The following is a 19,955-nucleotide window of genomic DNA, read 5'->3' on the forward strand; positions in this document are numbered from 1 at the left end:
ATGAGCAAGTGACTTTTAAACGGACGTTCCCCTTCTTTGTCTAACCCTCTATCTTCTAATTTTTTAACAATGATATTTTCATTCTATTTCATTTTTTATCTTATCTCTTCAATTTAAATATCTTTACCCTTATCCATCATTTGAACCAGAGGTAAGACGAATTCTTCTCCAATAGATTAAAAATAGAGGGAGAATATATACACTGATAATGTATGAACTTTATAGAGTATCATTATATTATTTATCATTCATTTCTAATTATAGTTAATTTTTAAAGAAAAGTAATTCAAATGAATAAGGAATAATGTAATGATTGTATATAAATTTTTATATTATTGTTACACAGATATCACACTCTTAAAAATAAACATATTGACAATTTATCCTACTTAAAGTGATAGATGGCAATAAATAATATTTTTTAGGAAACCAATTAGGACTTAAAGTGATAAGAAGAGTGGTGTTTTTTCTTACAAGAGAATATTACAATCTTTTTTATAGAAAAAACATGGTAGCCAACCTTATCCTTGACCTATCTCATTTCTACTATTTATTTTTCAAGTGTAATTTTTTTTTGGCGTACATCATTTGTCAATGATGAACATTAAGAACTGTTACAAGGTGCATGCATTTTGGCCATCTACATTTTTTGTTTTCTCATCAATTGGTCCTTCATTACTATGATGCTGTGACATTATTACTGATTTTGAATTTACCACTAAATCCTCTATGAAATTCATATATTATTATTATTATTATAATATGATTATATTGAGTGGTCCTACATATTGAACTGACACGACCAGGATTTGTTCATAGAATCTTAATTTTATTGGAATTAACGATATGAATCATCACTTTATTACTAATTAGTCATGTGGTAGGAGTATATTATTCCATAAAGCTATAGTGTTACATTAAATTAAACTAGCTTTGCTCAAAAAGCTTTAACACCAAGTTGTATTACATGAAACATTTGTCTATAGACTTGTTGCATTGGTAACTTTTCGACATATTCGCTTAGATTTTTGAACCTCAATTTCTATTGCTATTTTGAATTATTTGTTCCACCTCTATGCTTTTCTGGTGGAGTCAATTAATGTCACCTCCTTTACACTATTTGTTTACAGAACAAAAGTTTAGAAAAGAAAAGTAAAGGAAAAGAATTACTAGAAGAAAATAAATAAAAATGTAATTATTTTTTTAATCCTTTGGAAAGGTAGAAAAATGAGAAAAAATATAGAAAGAAAAAAATATAATATAATTACGAGTGTAATATCTTATTCTTATGTACTGTTATGATATTTATTTGTATTTTTTTTAAAAGTAAATGATAATTAAATATGAATGGTGGATAATGTACATATAATATATACAATTTTTACATTGTCAGTGCATACATTTTTCTTTATAATTTATTATTAATAATGACATGCATTTGATGGTTTGTTTTTAAAAAATTTAGTAAATTATCAACATTTATAAGGGTAACTAACAGGAAATGTGAATTTTTAAAGAGAATAAAGTATCTCCTCATACCATGAGATAAAGTATCTTCAAAAGAGACTTTTCTTTTATATTTTATCTTTAATATTGGGCGGAAGGAGATAAATTATCTCATGCTATGAGGAAATACTTTATTATATTCTCTTAAATGTAGGGAATTAGCAAAATTCTTTCATTAATCTTTCCATCAGTTTTCCTCCCAATATTAAAGATAAAATATAAAAGCATGAGTTCCATAATTTTTTCTCTTTTCTTCCATGCAAATCAAACAATGAAAAACATTATTTTCATCCTCTTTCCTTCCTCTCCTTTTCAACCCAACCAACCATAGCCTTAGGTTTCACTACAAGACTCACGGCTCATTTATTATATGAGAAAAAATGTATGTACTATTAATAATGTATGAGTTTTATATACTATTATTGAATCATCTATCGTTTATGTTTAATTATTATTAACTTTTCAAAAAACGTAATACAAATGAATAATGAGTGATATACTAAATGTGTATAAATATTTATGGTGAGGGGATAGATATTACAATCTTATTGTATATGCGATGAACACAAGTTACATAATCATTGTTTTTTCTCCATTACACAACTTAATTGAATTATTTTACCAATTTTAATATTTTATAAATGTGCAAATCTAAATATACTGTAATTTTTATTTAATCTGAACTTTGATATTTCTAGTGAGAGTTATATTTTATATTTCAATAGCTTTACTACTTTTTATCAAATTGATATATCATTATTCATTTTATTCTGTATAATAAAAGTAAAAAAAAATAAGAAAATTGAAGTGCAATTTGATAATAATATATCTAAAAGCCCACCTAAATGACCCAATCAGAACATACTCAATAATAAAAAAACATTTTTTTAATAACAATTAATTAATATATCCAAACATAATTTAATTTTTGTAACACATCTTTTATCATGTGATGCTGTGAATCAATGTTGCAAACTTTGTCTAAGTGACAACATTTACATTTATTTAATAAGTCAATAAATACAGTGGTTGATGTGCATAATGGACATGTGAATAAGTCAGACAAAGTAATCCAAGAGTAGTTGGTGCATTGTTTCTTGTTATAGAATATAGAGTATAGTCAGCTTCTATTTAATACCATAGGAAATGGTTTTCATAATATTTATACCCTACAAAATTTTAATTAACTAAAATTCAATTTCAATTTCAACTCATACTTAACCATTCCTGCCACCTTCTGTATTATAGCTACCGCTTTTCCTTTTATTGCTTATCAAATACTACTGTTTTCATCTTATTTCTTTTTCTAGATGTTTCTCAATAACTCGATTGTCACTTAACTTTTATAAGGTGTTGAATTTTTTTATCGACAAATACTAGTATATTAGTATTTGTTGTGAATGAAACTCAAACTCTTAACTTTTAAAATGTTGAATTGGAGAAATTTATAAGAGAACTGGTCTATTATATATATATAATTATAAACTAAGGATATGTATTTTTTTTTTCAAATTTTAAATAATTGATTTCGACCAGATGCATGTAATAATCAATCCAAATCCATTTCATTATTTTTAAAATTAAATCCATTTCATTAATTTGGTTTGATCGGATCCATCCAATTGAAGAGTCAAATTAGGATGCTTGAACTGTAGAATGTTTGCATGTAATCTGGTGGGAGTTGTTGACCTAATATGCTTAACAAAATTTAAAATATATTAATTATGAAAGTAAAAAATTATAGTAATGAATATTATTTATTCTTATAACCGAGCAAACCCTCACAAATTTTCATTTGTGTTGTTTTGTTTTTTTATTTATTGAATTTAGTATATTTAAATACTAATGAGTTTATATTATATCCAATTACCAACTATGTGTTTGTTTACTGATGTCAATTCCTAATTAATTTCTGTGAGCGACATTTGTTTAAGATGAACAATATGAAATTAGTTCCATACAAAAAAGTGATTAAATATCATTGATAATACCAAAAAATATTATATCTAATTAAATTACAATAATTATTTCAAAACTAGCTATGTACTATATAACTTTGAGATTCTTCTCCACTCTAATTCTTTTCTATCATCTAACTGTACCATTTTTTCAATCCTTGTTATAAGATTATTTAATGGTTTCATTAGGGAGAAATTATTGAATAGTACAACATAAATGATATCAGACATATCTAAATTATTAATAATAAATTTAATGAATTAAATTAAGTTTCTGTTGCTGTTACTTGTGGCATTGAAAAATACATAATGTAAGTATTTATTGCTTCATACGGTTAACTTGTTGGACAACTAAACTTGAATATCTAGAACCTTAATCTAACCACCACTTTCTCATATGGGTCTAGATTCAACCTCTACATTTATTCTTAAGAGAAATCATTATGTTCTAAGGTTTACTAAATTAAAGTATTTAGTGGGTATCAATGTTGTTCCAATCAAAAATAAATTCAAACAAAATTAGCATAAACGCAGAAGATTTAATATGCATATGAATTTTTTAATCTTTTATTTAACATGCATGCTATTTTTTATTTATTAATATCCTCCCATGCTATAGAGACAAATTTATTAGTGATTTTATATAAGATTTTGTGGAATTTTATGATCCCTATGTATATGTATGTGTCGTCATATTTTATGTACATTTGAGATTAAAATTAAAAATCCAGAACAATCACAATCTTCTATTTTCTGTGTCGTTTTTATGTTCTTCTTAGATCTTGATATACTTCCATATATTTATTTATTTTTGATGATTTGACACGATAATATTTGTCATCTTTATGTAAATTCTAGTTTTATTTTCCTTATTTTTCATTAAAAATATGTGTCCACAACTAGAAATGAAAAAAAAGCTAATATCAAATGTATATAAAATGTTAGAACTAAAGACTATAAAATATATACAAGGGCCTATACTGAAGAGACTCCTATTAATGAAAACAAAAACTTAATGAAGGGAAATTTTATACATGAATAGTACCAACATATGCAAATAAACCCTGAAGATGTATTCAGATATTCCTTATCCTATATTATATGTCAAAATGAGTGAGTTCTCGAAATAGTATATGTTCACATATCATATAGTTATCTACAAGACTAAGACAACAACCCCATATGATGATATGATAATTTAAATAATTGTCCCAAGATCTCACTTTATATTTTTTTAGCAAGTGTTACTGACCATTCTCACTAAATAAAACCGTTTATCCCTTCTTTATGTGACAGAGACTTTTTTTAATTATACTTTATTTGCTATTTATTTTAATAAAAAATAGGTTGTCTACAAACCTAATCTGCACACACACATATATATCTATATATAAAAGTATGTAATATATATGTACCGATAATGTGAATATTTATACTTAGTCAGTGCATTATTCACCATTAATTTGTATTACTTTTATTTAAGAGTCAATAATAATAAAATATGAATTGTTAATGATATAGTGATAATGTAAAATAAGTATATATATTTTTCATATAAAATATTAAATAGTCACAAGTTATTAATTAAATGTTTATCAGAATAACTCAGCTGGCAGCTCTTTAACTTTTCTATTTATTAATAAAAGGTAGCTCTTTAGTAGGTGTGAATTTTTAATAATATATTGACCAAGATGCTTAAAAGATAGTGGTTGAAATCAATTTGCTCTGAATCAATATGAAAGTTTGATATAGATTCATATATATTAGACTCTAATACACAAACTTACACATTAGATGAGCTTGTCTTGAACTAATAAATGAATTGTATATTCTTTTTAATTTCACTGAACAATCATTCCTAAATATCAATAAAATGCTGACAACATTCTAAAAATAGAAGAACTAACATGTGTCCATATAGGATGCAGAGAAAGGGGTTATGCAATAGTGCAATTATTACTGGTGTTTAATTCATCATCTATGTACTAAATAGTATATAAACTTTTAAATAAAAAAGTTTAATATTTAGACTGTAATATCTTTACACTGTCAATATAAAAATTTATACATATTTAATACATTATCCATCATTTACTTGCATGATAAATGATACAATAATAGTATAAAAATATGTTACACTAGATTTTTTTTTCTTTAATATTTATATATTCTCAGTATAAAGTTTTATACTATCTATACATCATCATCATCAAATACTGGTGAATCTGGTTGGTTCTTTTAATATTTGGATTCATCCTCTTTTTCCAGGAGTCATAATTGGATTAACCAGTGCCATAAAGGAAATGCGCTACGACGTGTAAACCATCCCACATTTTTCATTGGGGTAATCTATTGTTACGTCCACTTTACAAATACTGAAAATAAATAAGTATACATTCTTCTGAGTCTACTAAATTTTGCCTCTGATTGTGTTACATTTAACAGTAAATGTCCAATGAACCATATGTTAACATTACATCACATGTGAAGAAAATTAATAAACTTTTTGTGAAGCACCCCATGTCTCTTAGTCAAAAAAGAACTCATACAAAGAGATCTGGTTTATCAATTCATTGAAAATAATAATAATTGGAAACTAGAATCCTGGTTAGTGGATCATCAATATGTTGTGTTTGGTGAAGGGCATTTAGAGTTTGTATTGGCATTTTTCTATGTGTCCCTTTTCTTTTTCCCCTCTCCATGTCGTGATCGCCTCGGTGCTTCATCCTCACTTTCACTATCTTCATTTTGATCATCCTGATTTGCCTTGTATCCTTGCTGGTATTGCATGTCATCTTCAGGTCCGCCGCTTTGACTCTGCATGTCTTGACTCCTGCCCTGCTCTGATCCTGAGCCATGCCTATCGGTCCGGTCATTGGTTCTTTGATCTCTCTTGGGGACTCGGTTGGCATTCTGAGGTGGGGGCGGAGGTGGAGGCAACATTTGAGGCATGTTGACTGGCCTACCACCTCTTGGCGGACCACCCACCCCCATCCCTCCCATAAAGGGAGGGCGTCCAGGATTCATCATCATCCCGAACCCACCACCAGGAAACATCCCAGGTTGTGAGGGCCGCCCACGAAACATCATGGCTGCTGGGGGCCCTCCAAAATCACCAGAGAACCTAGGACCATATGGGGCAAAAGCGCGGGGCCCCATACCAAAAAGATCTGGCATACCAAATCCATCAGGCCCATAGGGTAATCCATCACCCATCATTCCTGGGTTAAATCCTGGCATTCCAGGCATAGGTCGTGCTCCACGCCCAAGAGGCATGTGAGGCGGCCACATCATGCCTCTGCCCCTTCCTCTGCCTTGATTAGGTGGCCCAACACCTTGACCGAAGCTCTCCTCTTCTTCATCACTTTCTTCCTCTTCCTCTTCTTCATTGTCTTCAAATGGGACAATATCTGGATTTTCTCCTGCATTATCGGGATTAACTCCCTTTGCCTTTTCTTCTTCTCGTTTAGTCTCTGCTGCAATTGAGATAGCCTGCAGTTATGCAAAAGAAAGCAGATATTAATCCAACTCTAAAAGCATTACAGGTCAAAGAGTAGTTTATTTTTACTAAATCCATTCACTAAATTAGCTGAGTCTCAACAAATAAATTAGAACATACACAGACAAGTTCAATATTTGATCCACAACAACTTTGAGGAAGGAAAGGAAGCCCTCTTACTATGATGTTATGCTAGAATATGTTCAGTAGTCAGTACTCAAATAGGGTTAGGTTAGATAGCCGGGCTCAGGAAATGCCCCTGATCATGTTAATTTTAGCTCTTAGTTCTTTCCCGAGCTTGAATACTCTTAGCTCGTGTTTTGGAAATTTCTTAGAAGAAAGTTCCATAGTATATAAGAAGAAAACATAAAATCGACAAACCCAGAGCAACACTATTTTCTGTAGCAGCAAACCAAATAATTTTATTTCTCCATTCGTACATCATGAACCTATCTCTAGCAGTTCCTATTTACATAAACAAGATCATTCAAGGAAAACATACCATGAGTTCACTATCTGGCTCAATATAAAGCAAGGATGCTAATTGCTCACCAATTGAGGGATCCAACTCTTGACAATCTCTACTTATCTGCAATTACATTTACAGAATATTTTTAATCCAACAACTGGAAGCATCATACAAGATAAAGAGTAAATTGGACCAACAATTTCGCAAATGAACAAAATGAATATATATATATATATATATATATATATACACCCACATATACACACGGATATATATACTGCAGATCTATGGACATGCGTGACTAGACCATTTGAAAATATATCCCATTTCTGTATACAGTGCATGCAAATTATAAATAAACGAAACTTCAAATGGCATATCTTACATTCCTTGATTAGCCATAAAATTCAGGACTGTTCAAAAATGATTTTTTGTTCATGTCATTTACTATTACTATCACTTTCTGCAGTGCGATATATCATAAAGATCTAGCCTAATTTTTTTAATGGTAAAATGGCCTAAAAATTAATACTTCAAATTATTTCCACAATTGACATGCATATAAAGTGTGTAGCTTGAAATCAATACTATGCTGCATTCATCAACTCACTTGTTCAAATACCAAACAGATAATGACAATATCCTAGCAATGGTCAAAATTAAAAGATTGTATCTGTTTTTATGTTTAGGTAGTAGGGATAACTACTAATTGGTGATGCAAAATGGCCACTTAAAACATAAAAGAACCAATGCGGCAAAAGATAAAATATTAACCAAGATAGTAAGGTAAAATTCGAAGTATAGCTATTGCAGAAGGTGGATCCAAGTAACATATTCACAGGCATCATATCAACAGCACATGCATGATGCATCCAACATTCAAACCCTTGCTATATTAAAGAAAAAATTAACTTTAAATGACAACTTTCTCTATACAATAATAACCATGAGAGGAAAAGAAGGTAGCTAGTCGAGGGTAAAGCAAGAAAACAACATATCATACTACACTTCAATTTAGATCATTGAAATGGAAAAGATATTACCTTCACTGGTAGGTTCTCATTGTATGGATTCCGTAAGTGGCGAGTTTTGTGGAATGACAGTTCACATAACTGCAAGTAATAATGAAAGTAGACAGAGTATTTAATGTACCAAAAATTTCCAGATATCATTACACAGTTTTTAATACTAGTTCATGAAAAAACTTCATCTAGTTATCTCATTTAATTTTTTTGGGATAGAAGAAGAAATATTGTTAGATGAGAAGGTGTCAATCAAGCACCAACTTCTGCAAAAGCTTAAGTTGTGCTGGGTGAAAGCATATAAATGTTTTTTTTATATATCTAACATGCCCCCTCATGCAGTAGCCCTTTGGTCTTAAAGCGTGGATCATGCAAAGGTCCACCATACCTTGTGTTGAATTTAGCTTCTTTTACATTTTTAGAAGAATGGGGACAACAAGGACCGAACTCTTGACCACTCACATAAGCTCTGATACCATGTTTTTGTCTCACATCGCCTACCTCATTCTTTGTGGTCTGGTTTATATAACTTTTGGACAACTCTTCTTGCCAATTGGTTTTGAGATGGAACCTTACCAAAAGGGAGAGTGCAAGAAAGGACATGGAAAACAAAAAGTGAAGACCCCTAACTAAAAAAGTAGGAAGTCTTTAATATGGACCTCTCTGGGCCACGAAAAGATTAAGGACAGAAAAAACTGAAAGAAGAGAAAGATATAACTGGAATACATCAGATTCCACAACATTTCATGTAAGATAAAGAAACTATAGTAGTAATATGCCATGAGAGAGAAGGTTGGATAAGAGTTAGTGATCTAATTTCCCACAAAACGAAATCTTCCCTAGTAGATATTGAATAATAGCCAAGGATAAAGGCAGTTAGTGGGTTGATAATTTCTGAGGCAAAGAAAATGATTTGGTACAGATGTTTGATTAGATAGAGGTCTGAAATCTGAATGATAGAAAGATGAATGGAGGGGGGAAATTTTGACACCCTTTATGAAAATAAAATCACAAAATGTGCATTGAAGAAGGAAATAGTGGGTACTAAAGTTCAGACAAGAGAAGCAGCTGCTCAGCCAAGTTTCTTCAAGGCCATCGTCAGAATTCACCTATGGCATTATTGCCATTCATCGAGAAGATAAGTCATGGAAATGGATCGAAGTTTTAATACCTTTAACCATTTAACAGAAAAATTCCGCCCGTAATGTGCAGTTCCATGAGCATATTTCCAATTCCCCCCTGCAACAGAACCACCAATTCTGGATGTCATCTTTGCACAACCCTGCAAACATATAGATAAGTTCAGGTTAGGTGGCTTCGCGACAGCCAAAGAAAATATCCAAGTGCTGACTGGCAGCATTTTATTATTCATGTGAAACATAAGGAAGTAGTAAATTCTTCAAGTAACCTATTAGGTAACAAAAATGCAGATCTGGGATTATATGGCTGCTCCTCTTATGGAATTACATTATCAGCAAAAGACAAATATCATTGAACAAGAAAGCAACAACACATAATTAGTTGGATCGATGCATCATTATATCCATCAATAGGCATTAGGCAATACCAACATCACCACAAACACTTTCGTCGGAGTACCTCGCACCGTGAGTCTGTATCAAAGATAAATCTAGGACTAGAAGACATTTACCAATTTTTAGTTTACTCACGATATTAAATATGAAATTTTTGACAGGTTATCTTTTTAGGTAGTAGTGGTACTGAGTACTGACTGAGACTTGATAGAATGGAGGACAACTTAGATGAAGACTAAGAACAACTCTAGGTGAAACTATAAAAAAGGATTTAGATCTAAATAGGCTCTTGATTCTTGAAAGATTTGGTTTTTAACAGAACACAGTGGCATCATTAGATCCATGTAGTCCACTACCTAGCAAAAAAAGGCTTTGGATATTGTTTTGTTGTTGATACTGACCATTGTTGAGCTAGTTGAGAAAAATTTACTAATGGTAAGTGCTAACACTGCAAGCAATTCTAAGCCCAGAATTGGGCAAATAGTAAGCCCCAAAATACAAATCTATCAATTAGTTTCAAATTTTAGTATTCATGTAAAAATAATCTAAAGGCATGCTACATTTTAGAAGGAGTTGAATATTTTCAATTCCACCTGTCAAATTGGATAGCAAAGAGATCATTGGCCTAAACCTGTAAAACCAAACAAACCCTGTCAAGTGAGATGCAAAGTACAAAATATACCTGGAAATGTCGTGTTCGATTGACTGAAAAAATCAATATCACATTTTCCACAGAGTCAAAGGCTTCATTTAGCTTGGATTCATTGCTCCTTTGTGTTGCCCATACTCCTTGTTGCACAGATAACTCAAGATTTTCACGATTGCAACTTTTAACAATAAAATACCTAAGGTTTTTAGTGGAGAAGTATATCAGTCTAACTCATTTATGAAAGAATAGTGCCTCAACTGAAGCAATGCTTGTATAGGATAAAGAATCTAAGTTTGAGGACAGACCCCTCAAAAAATATCTATTTTTTCCCTTCTGGAACGGTAAATGATAATGTAGTAATCTCTAGTTCGGTAACGGGAACCATACAGCAGGTAATACAAATTCAAATTCTAGGCACAGGGAACCAATATTATAACAATATTTCTCTCGGTAATAGAAGATAACTTGATAATGAGTGAAACAAACAGAGAGCACATGGTAATAACCTAAACGAGAATTATACTGTTAAAGTTATAAAGCTGCTCTGACATGTTTTACCTTTAACATGTCAACCTTTTCTTTTTGAGATACATACGTCCTTCTCACTTTCAATAATTGTCAAACTTTATTTTACATTTTTACACTATGGACTACAAATAATATCCTGACAATAAATTTTATTAAACAGTAAGCAATTAAGAACTTGAAGCTTAGCTTGTCAAGGTATCAAAATTCCAAGAGGAATTAGACCTTAGAAGCCAGAAGTTCATCCAATTGAGTTGAAGTCAATTAGTGGTAAAGAACATGCAAGAAATCAACTAACATTGATGTGTGTGATCAGCCAATAACAAACAACATCAAATATATGTGTAGACAGCCAAGTGATAGCAATAGTCTTAGGAGAAACTAACTACACAAGGCAAATGTTGGCATAATCTCCCAAATAAAAATATGTTCAATATGTTATATGTACTACGCTTATATATTTAAGTAACTGTAAGGGCATACAGATGACAGATTTCACCCAGCCTAATTGAAAACTACAAGACTCTGAACAGACCTAGATATTCCTTGAGGTAAAGGGATTGCAGTTCTATTGGCTTGATTGGGCTGACCATTAGCAGGACTTTGCATTTGGCTCTGGCTGACCTGCTGCTGCAATTGTTGAACTTGCTGCGGCTGCTGGGCATTACCTGACTCTGCTGCTAAGGGTTTTCCAGTTACACCTTGATTTGTAGAATTAACTCCTTGAGGAAACTGAGATCTTTCAACTTGTTGGTTATAGCTAGCACCTCTTTGTTGGAAAAATTTGTTAGAACCATTATAATTGTAAGAATACAAATGCTGGATCTTTTGAAGGACCTCTTCAACAGGAGGTGGAGGTCCAGCAGATTTTGCATGTCTATATCGGCAATCAGGCCCATTGGGACAAAATCCTAACTTGTACCTACACATGCAGAAATATTAAAATATTAAGATCATATACACAGAAGTTGATAACCTTAACTTAAACAAAGAAGATAATGGCAGATAAATAGAACTAATCAGACAAAGAATGCATGCATATTTCTTTGATGATAGAGGGCAACTGTTAACATAAGAGTGGAGCAAAAAATAATTAAATGAATACAACAGTATAATAGCACATCCTCCTAGACCAAGCTAAAAAGAGAAAAAGAAGATAGGATACTATCCTAGCCACATCAAACAAATCAATTCCTTTGAATATCCATCAAAGAAGCTCCATATAAAACTTCATTCCTCGAACACCAAAATGACACCAAGAACTAATGCAGGGCAGAAACTTCTTTGAAAAACTCATTTCCCTTGAGCAAAATGCACCAAAGACAAGATCATCAAAAACATTGTGAACAATTCCACAGAATCTAACCGTCCTTTCTTCTCTCAAAACCCCTTAAATAAGACATGAAGCACCTCCTACTATTTGGGAAAACCCACTCTTGGAAAATATGCCAAAGATATCATTTACAAATGTTAAGCAGCTAGAATATAACGCATTACGAAACTAAGTCAAACTAGAATAAATATGTTTGGACAAGAAAAGGAATAAATATCCTGAACATTTGATCTCTTTCACAATCACCATTTTCAAATACTATTGATCAGTTGAAACTTATAAAAAATCATTCATCTAAAATGGGAGGTGCAAACAAACTTTTAATTCATGAATTATAGACAAAGACAACAGCTTACCTATAATTAAATAATGACATAACATAACTCACCAACGAATCTTAGCCAAATTTGCACCAACCCCAGTCTTTAAAGATTGGGGTGTGATGATTATGTCAGAGGTTCCCTCCATTACTTTGCTTACGCGTCACATGTACCCCAAAATGTGGAACTCTCTCTTTCTCATAAACCTATATCTCTAAGGTTATTGAATAACTTCTATCATATATACATGAATCACCATCATACGTTCATACTTCCTTAATTCTTTTTTGACCACTATCTATCAAAAAGGAACTTCAAGATGCAATAATAAGTCAATAATATGTTGAAGCAAAGAAAAGGCATTTCCCTAAGATTAAAATGTGGTTTAGACGATCTAATTACAACATAGTAACCAGTGTTTTTGTAACTTTGCCATAAGGCTTACTCCCACCACCACCCAACCCCTTCCTCTGTTCATACATGGTTTACATTACATGCACTTGAAGCCCAATTACCATTACTATAATACAACTATTTATTAACCAGGGAAGACAAAACTCAGAATTTAAGTAAAGTAAAATTTGATGTAATAGTAATACATAATATTTCGTCATCATTTCATATAACCAAATGGCCCTAGCGTATTACCAGCGAATTTTGGTCCAAGCTATAAGGAGCTCAGTTCCTCTTTTGTGAATGGAAAAAACAAATATTCAGAGAATTTTATTTTTATAATAAAAGATATGTTATTAGATGAGAAGAGAGAAGACTACAAGAGAATAAGGCTTCTTCGCATAAAAAACACACCTTAAAACTAAGCAGTGGGGCCAAGCAACAAATCATGTCACTCTCTATGCATATGTAGTATATGCCAAAGAAACACCACTAGAGGCCCATATGCAGAGCATCAAGGGGATGCCAAAAAATATTACCCTATCCCAAATGTAATCAAAAGACAGAAAGGAATCATTGAAAAATCACTCTATGTCATTAGGAGAGTTTTGCCCCCTTAAATGATTCTTCTTGGCTCAACTTAGATTAGTTAGAGTACAAAGTGATTTGCAATAGTGAGAGTCCCAAACCAAACAAAAAGGGTTCTACTATATATAATAGACAATTTGTAGTAGTACACAGAAACACCATCTTAGAAATTAGAACCAAACTATGGGGCAGCCTAAACATGCACAAATAGAAAAGAAATTCATGAGAACTTAAGAGCATGTAATGCTCATCCCTAACACCAATGACTAAAACTCCCAATCAAATTAAAAAAAAAAAGTGCAAACATACAACCCCAATCAGACCATAACAAGAACAATCAAGCCCTTTTCCCACTAGCTAGGGTAAGCTATGTATCAAACGACCCTGGAATATTCTATCATAAATCATATACAAATTATTGATATCTAAATCCTTCTTAGTAATTTCACCTACAACTTTTTCTTTACGTTCTATCATAAACCCTACATATTGTGCTTTGTTGCAAAGCTCTATACAGCTAGTTCTAATCCCGGATAAAATGTGAAGGTTATGTCAGGTAATCTACAACCAACCTAAAACTTTGTCAAATCTCGATATTCAATCACACAACAACAACAGCAACATTAACAACAACAAAATAAAAGGATGAGAATCAATGAGAGAAAGAAACACACATATTACACTCCTTGATATCTTCATTGGTGTGTTTATAAACACAATCCTGCTCCCGGCACTCCCCGTAAAGCCGAAAAAACCGGCACACAGGCATCCTCGCCTTATCATACTGGTGAAGGAACCCGCACGCGTCTCCTTTCATACACAGGCTTCGAAGCCAGTGCCGGCACACCGTCTGCCGGAAGCTCCGCCGCCCTTGTACGTTGCCGGAGGGGTGATCAGCAGCGGAATGAGGGGTTATACCGACGGAGCTGCCGTTGGCCATGGAGGAAGCGGCAGCAGAGGCATCGTGGTGGATAAGAGGTCCGGATGAGGCGGCAGCGGATGGGACGGTGGCAGTGGCGGCGGAAGGAGGAGCAGCGTCGAGGCCGCCCTCGAAATCGAAGTTGAGGACTCCATCGGAATCCTCCATTGGGATGATTGAAGAGTGAGGTGAAATGAAATGAAATGAAATGAATTGAATTTGGTGTTGTTAATTTGAATTTCAACTGAATTAGGGATTTGAAGGATTAACTAAGAAAGAGTTGAATCACTCAAATGAATTATTGGACTCTTTTCTTTTTGTTAAACTCTACTCCAATTATTTTTTATTACAAAAGAAATCACTTTTTTTTACGCTTGTAGAAAAGAAATATCTTTGATCATCCATGATTTAAATTCTCATGAGTTTTTTTATACTAATATGGAATTAATCTTTTTTCAGTTATATGACCGTCTCTTCCCACAATTGTTACTCCTAATGATCAAACATTTTATAATAGAGCAATGTTTTATCGATAATTTACATGAGTTTTATAATATTAATGTGGATAGACTTGTTCAATATTATATGAGACTGATTTAAATAGAAGAAAAATGATTTCAATGCAAATTTGTTTTAAATTAAACAAATTAAATAAACTTATACTAAATTAAAAAAAAAGTGTTTTAGATTTTATAGAAATGTATCCTCATGTATTTCTATCAAATTAACTCTCAAGAACGTTAATAAGACCTTTAAATTAGGGTTGAGTAAAAAAATATTCATTCTCCTAATACACCTCAACTAATGATTTGTTTTTCTAGAATTAAACTTTAAGCATTCTTAATTAAAATGAGATTATAATTTTTTTGTATTATAAAGGGTATCCTCTCCCCTCTTAGGGAGATAACTAATCTTTTTTCGGGGTGTATAATGCATGATAACTTCTACCAACAAGTATTGTTCACATGAATTGAATCATTGACATTTTAATTTTTTTAGGTTTAGCAAAACCTTCCATCACTAGATCAATAAGTATTTTTTACTCAACCCTAATTCCTCTTGGAACATAAGGGAGTAAACACTCATAAAAATACACTTAAAAAGAAAATAGTAGCTAGCCTTAATATTTCCCTATCTTATGAAGAAATCTCAAGGACTTTCTTAATAGCATTAAACACTTACTAATTTTTATGAACCAAATATGCATCTTCTTGTTCCTCATAATTTTGGATAGCTTGGTTCATTGTCTCTTTCGGTTTTCTTAATTCTCCCCATAAATATCACTATCAAATATTCAACTTAGAACTTACTCCTCTTTTATATGCTTCATGATTTTCTTATCCTCCTCTACAAGTGTGCATGGCATATATGAAACTATGTACCAACTTTTTTAATTGCCTTATTTGTTTTTTAGGGTATACCACATCCCTTGAATTGCCTCATTTGAGTTTAATTGTATACTAAAACCGAATAAATATATTATTGATTTACAAACTATTGGATTAGAGATTTATGACTCAAGAGCATAGATTGTTTTCAAAAATATATTTAAAAAAATTATATTTGCTTTGTGTTTAAGGTTTTTTTGGTATTACTAAGGATATTTCTATCTTTTGGGATAAGGAACTAATCACTTTCGAGATTTATGGTTGTTCATCCCAACAAGTGTCATTCTCATGAATCAAACATTTGACCTTAAAAATCTAGTGGGGCCTTACACCGTTAGACCATCGACCTTTGTTTTAAGATGAGACTTGATATATGCATCAACTTCTAGCTCAAAATCAATGCATCCGAGTCACAATACTATATAACCAAACAGTACAATCTAATTCTCACATTCAAACACAACAAAATTCATCTTTTTGACCATAGCCATATACACAAACCATAATCACTAAATACAAGTAATATATACCAAAACTAAAGAGAAGAAAAATAAATAAAAATAATGAAAAGTGGTATTTAGGATTCAGTTCTGCACAGCTTTTTTAGAGTCAATTTTCCTTAATTGGTCCCAAGCGGCAGCTAATCCAAAAAAACCACAAGACTCAACTCACATGAAAAATTAATTAAACTCAATAATTTAATTCTAGTTTTGATTTTCTTCTTCCTAATCTCCTTTTTATTTTCTAAGAGCTTGAAGATAAAGTAGACAAAGTAGTAGCAGATGAAGTCCTAGGTGATGGAGAAGCATTCTTAAACACAACTATGGGTAAAATGCTGTTTTTTCTTCTCTCTTGTTCCTTAATCAAATCTCCTCCAAACAACTCTAACTTTTCCAAGTTAGTGTTTTCTACAACTTTCTTTCCCTTAAATAAAACAGATTCTACACTTTTCTGTGCCAACATTTCTTCAGAAATAGCCAATAAATCCAACATTGTTTTGTTAGATTTTACTTTGTTTGTTTTTGACATTATCCCATTTGATTGAATACGCACATAATTGTTCATCTTACATTCCACAAATGCCATTGATACAGCTTGATCAACCTACATTATTCAGGAAAAAAATAACACATTTAGAATAATAATCTCAATAATTAATCCACCAACCCCATCATAAATAAAATAATATAAATCACATACATGCACAAAATATAAATTATAAATAAATTATGGGTGTTAGTTAGGTGAATACATTCATTACTCTTAGCCTAACCACCATTCCATTACAAATTTTTTATTATAAAAATATCAACTTTTTCATGGGCATTTTAAATTTATATAATAAATTAAAATAAGGGAATTTTTTTTTCATGTGATAAAAATTCTTACCATATCGGAAGCTCCTTCGCCGGCGATTCTAACAAAAGATGACGGTGACTTGACGGCGTTAAAGTCAGACTCTCCGTTACCAAGTGACAGGACTAACATGTCTGAAACGCCGTTACAGAAAGGGAACTCGTGTTTATTATTCAGCACGTGCGTGATTGCTACAGCCGTTGGATTGTTCATCGCGATTCCTCCATCAACGGCCACGATCTTTGTCCTTCCATCGAGGGATCTTATCTCAGTGGGACCCATTAAAGAAGGGTCAGAAGACGTGGCGGCACACACGTCGCGCATCTTAAAATCGTAACCGTCCATTTCCAACGCATCAGCGCGTGAGAACACGAACGGAGCGCGCGTGATGAGATCGTAGCAGGGGATCAAAACCGGTTTCAACGTGTCCTTCAGTGTGCATTCACCAAACGTCTTCCGGAACAGTTTCTCCGCCTTCGACGCCACCGGCCGGAGAACTCGCCGGATAATCGAGTTAGATGGCCGGAAAATCTTACTCCGGTTATCGATCAAGAATTTCAACGCCTCTTCAGCGGTGAACAAAGGCAAACCGTCCTTTCCGCGGGTGAAGAGAAGCGCAGCGAGGATTCCGCCGGCGCCGGAGCCGGCAACAGCGTCGAAATATTCAGCGATGTGAACATTAGGGTTACCGGATTTTCTCCTCAGGCATAATTCTAGGTGAACGAGGGATTTTGCGGCGAGGATACCGTCGGTGGCGCCGGAGCCGTCAATGCATAGAACCCTGACCTTGCCGGCGGCGTCATTAGCAGAATGAAACTCCTTCGGAATGAAATTGGAAACTGAATTCTTTTGGTTTTGGGAATCGCCATAACCGAAGAGAAATTTGTTCTCTAAGATAGAGAAGATTTCATAAGTGAGCTTATCAACTTCAAAGTTTGAGTCAATCATGTTCAAGTCGGTAACAGAATTGAGAAATGTTGTCATTTGTACAGTTAGTTGTTTTTTTTTATAGAGAGAAGATTGTGTGATAGAGATTTGTGTTGTAAGATGTGAATGTTGTTGAATGGTGAGTGATGAAAAAAAGGAGTGGAAGATGGGTTTATATAGTGAGATTAATGTGACTATGTGATGATCCAAGAACATTCCTAGTGTTAAAAATAATAATATTGGGGTTCTGTATTTTGTTATGAGATTTGTGATGGGTGACTTATTCGGATCACATTATTAGCTTTATAATATTATAAAATAAATCAAGAATCAAGTTAGTCTAATAGTGTAAAACTATGTTAGATTTTTATGATGACTAAAAGATTAATGATTCAATTATTGGGAATAAGACTTATCGAAAGAGATAGTCATTCACACAAAAGAAATTAATTTGTTACCCAAAATATTAAAGGATTATCCTTGGTAGTACAAAAAATATTAAAATTTGGGTTTTTAGTGTGCTGGTGTGCTACAACTAGTTTAATTAGTTGAAACTGCATGATATATGAAATATAAATGACTAATATAAATTATACCTCATATAAGCATTTAATTGGTCAAAAAAACATGTTTTTGTTAGATAAAGATTGATGTTTAATCTGAATTTTGAATACAAAAAGTATCAGAAAAAGATGGAAGAAAAATAGTGTACTGTATTGAAAGTAAAGGAAAAGTAGAAGGCCTAAGACACAGAATTGCAATTCAACAACTTAAATGTGATGATGTGCATGAATTTTAAATTGTGTTGGTGGGAACAGTCTTTTGTCGTCATAGTCCTTTTTGTGCTGCTTCTTTTCTTTCATTTGGTTCCTTTATTCGGGTTACTTTCATTTTAGGATACAAATTTTAAAATTTAGTGGTGGGAAGCTCATAGTGATGTGTTCCACAATTCTCTTCCTTTCCTCTTTGACTCTTTCAATATTTGATTAATATTTCTTTTTTATTTATTATATTTTTAATTTTAAGAGAAAATAATATGTGTTCTCACGATGTGAGAATTGTTTGCACTTGTTCCTACCCGGGTAAACCGGATACTTGTTGTCTTCGACCATCACGTCGGGCTATTCCAATCCGACTAGAGTAAGGTGTCGCATGACAACCCAGTTATTTCGGGTTACCCCACATTTCCAAGTTAGGCCAAGAACATTGGATTGGGCCTACGGGTCTGTCTTCAAGGCCCAAATCAGCACCACATTAGGTCTAACATGTGGAGAGCTCGTGCGCTGCCACCGGTCGCCCAATCTAGTCAATGGGTAGCCTACACTTCAACTGCATTGTTCCTGTAAATAAGAGAGTATTTTATCTCTAATATATCTGTCTATTAATCACTTATCTCTCTACTTATATTCTGCCTCTCTATCTCTCTAAATACGTACTGACTTGAGTGTTGGATAACCTTTTCAAGTACCTCCCCGACGGGTGTACAACAACAATCAACGTCAACTCCACTTCTTCATCACGAGCTCACCCGGTCAGACTCAGATCATCCGATTTACCCCAGTTCCATA

At 32.7% G+C, this 19,955-nt stretch overlaps 2 protein-coding genes across 2 annotated transcripts; both read right to left on the bottom strand.

Annotated features, from left to right (window-relative positions):
• On the bottom strand, positions 5,838-15,038 carry LOC109329857 (30-kDa cleavage and polyadenylation specificity factor 30-like). The gene is made up of 8 exons (XM_019563721.1): positions 14,947-15,038; positions 14,472-14,892; positions 11,699-12,085; positions 10,672-10,834; positions 9,626-9,736; positions 8,476-8,544; positions 7,466-7,552; positions 5,838-6,956 (listed from the first exon to the last, which is right to left on the bottom strand). Exons 2-8 carry the CDS (start codon positions 14,882-14,884, stop codon positions 6,135-6,137), a joined length of 2,052 nt encoding a protein of 683 aa, XP_019419266.1. The 5' UTR covers positions 14,885-14,892; positions 14,947-15,038; the 3' UTR covers positions 5,838-6,134.
• LOC109329859 (patatin-like protein 6) lies at positions 16,505-18,545 on the bottom strand. The gene is made up of 2 exons (XM_019563722.1): positions 17,494-18,545; positions 16,505-17,208 (listed from the first exon to the last, which is right to left on the bottom strand). Exons 1-2 carry the CDS (start codon positions 18,442-18,444, stop codon positions 16,849-16,851), a joined length of 1,311 nt encoding a protein of 436 aa, XP_019419267.1. The 5' UTR covers positions 18,445-18,545; the 3' UTR covers positions 16,505-16,848.

Source organism: Lupinus angustifolius, chromosome LG16, assembly GCF_001865875.1.
Source record: "Lupinus angustifolius cultivar Tanjil chromosome LG16, LupAngTanjil_v1.0, whole genome shotgun sequence".
Classification (NCBI taxonomy): Eukaryota; Viridiplantae; Streptophyta; class Magnoliopsida; order Fabales; family Fabaceae; genus Lupinus; species Lupinus angustifolius.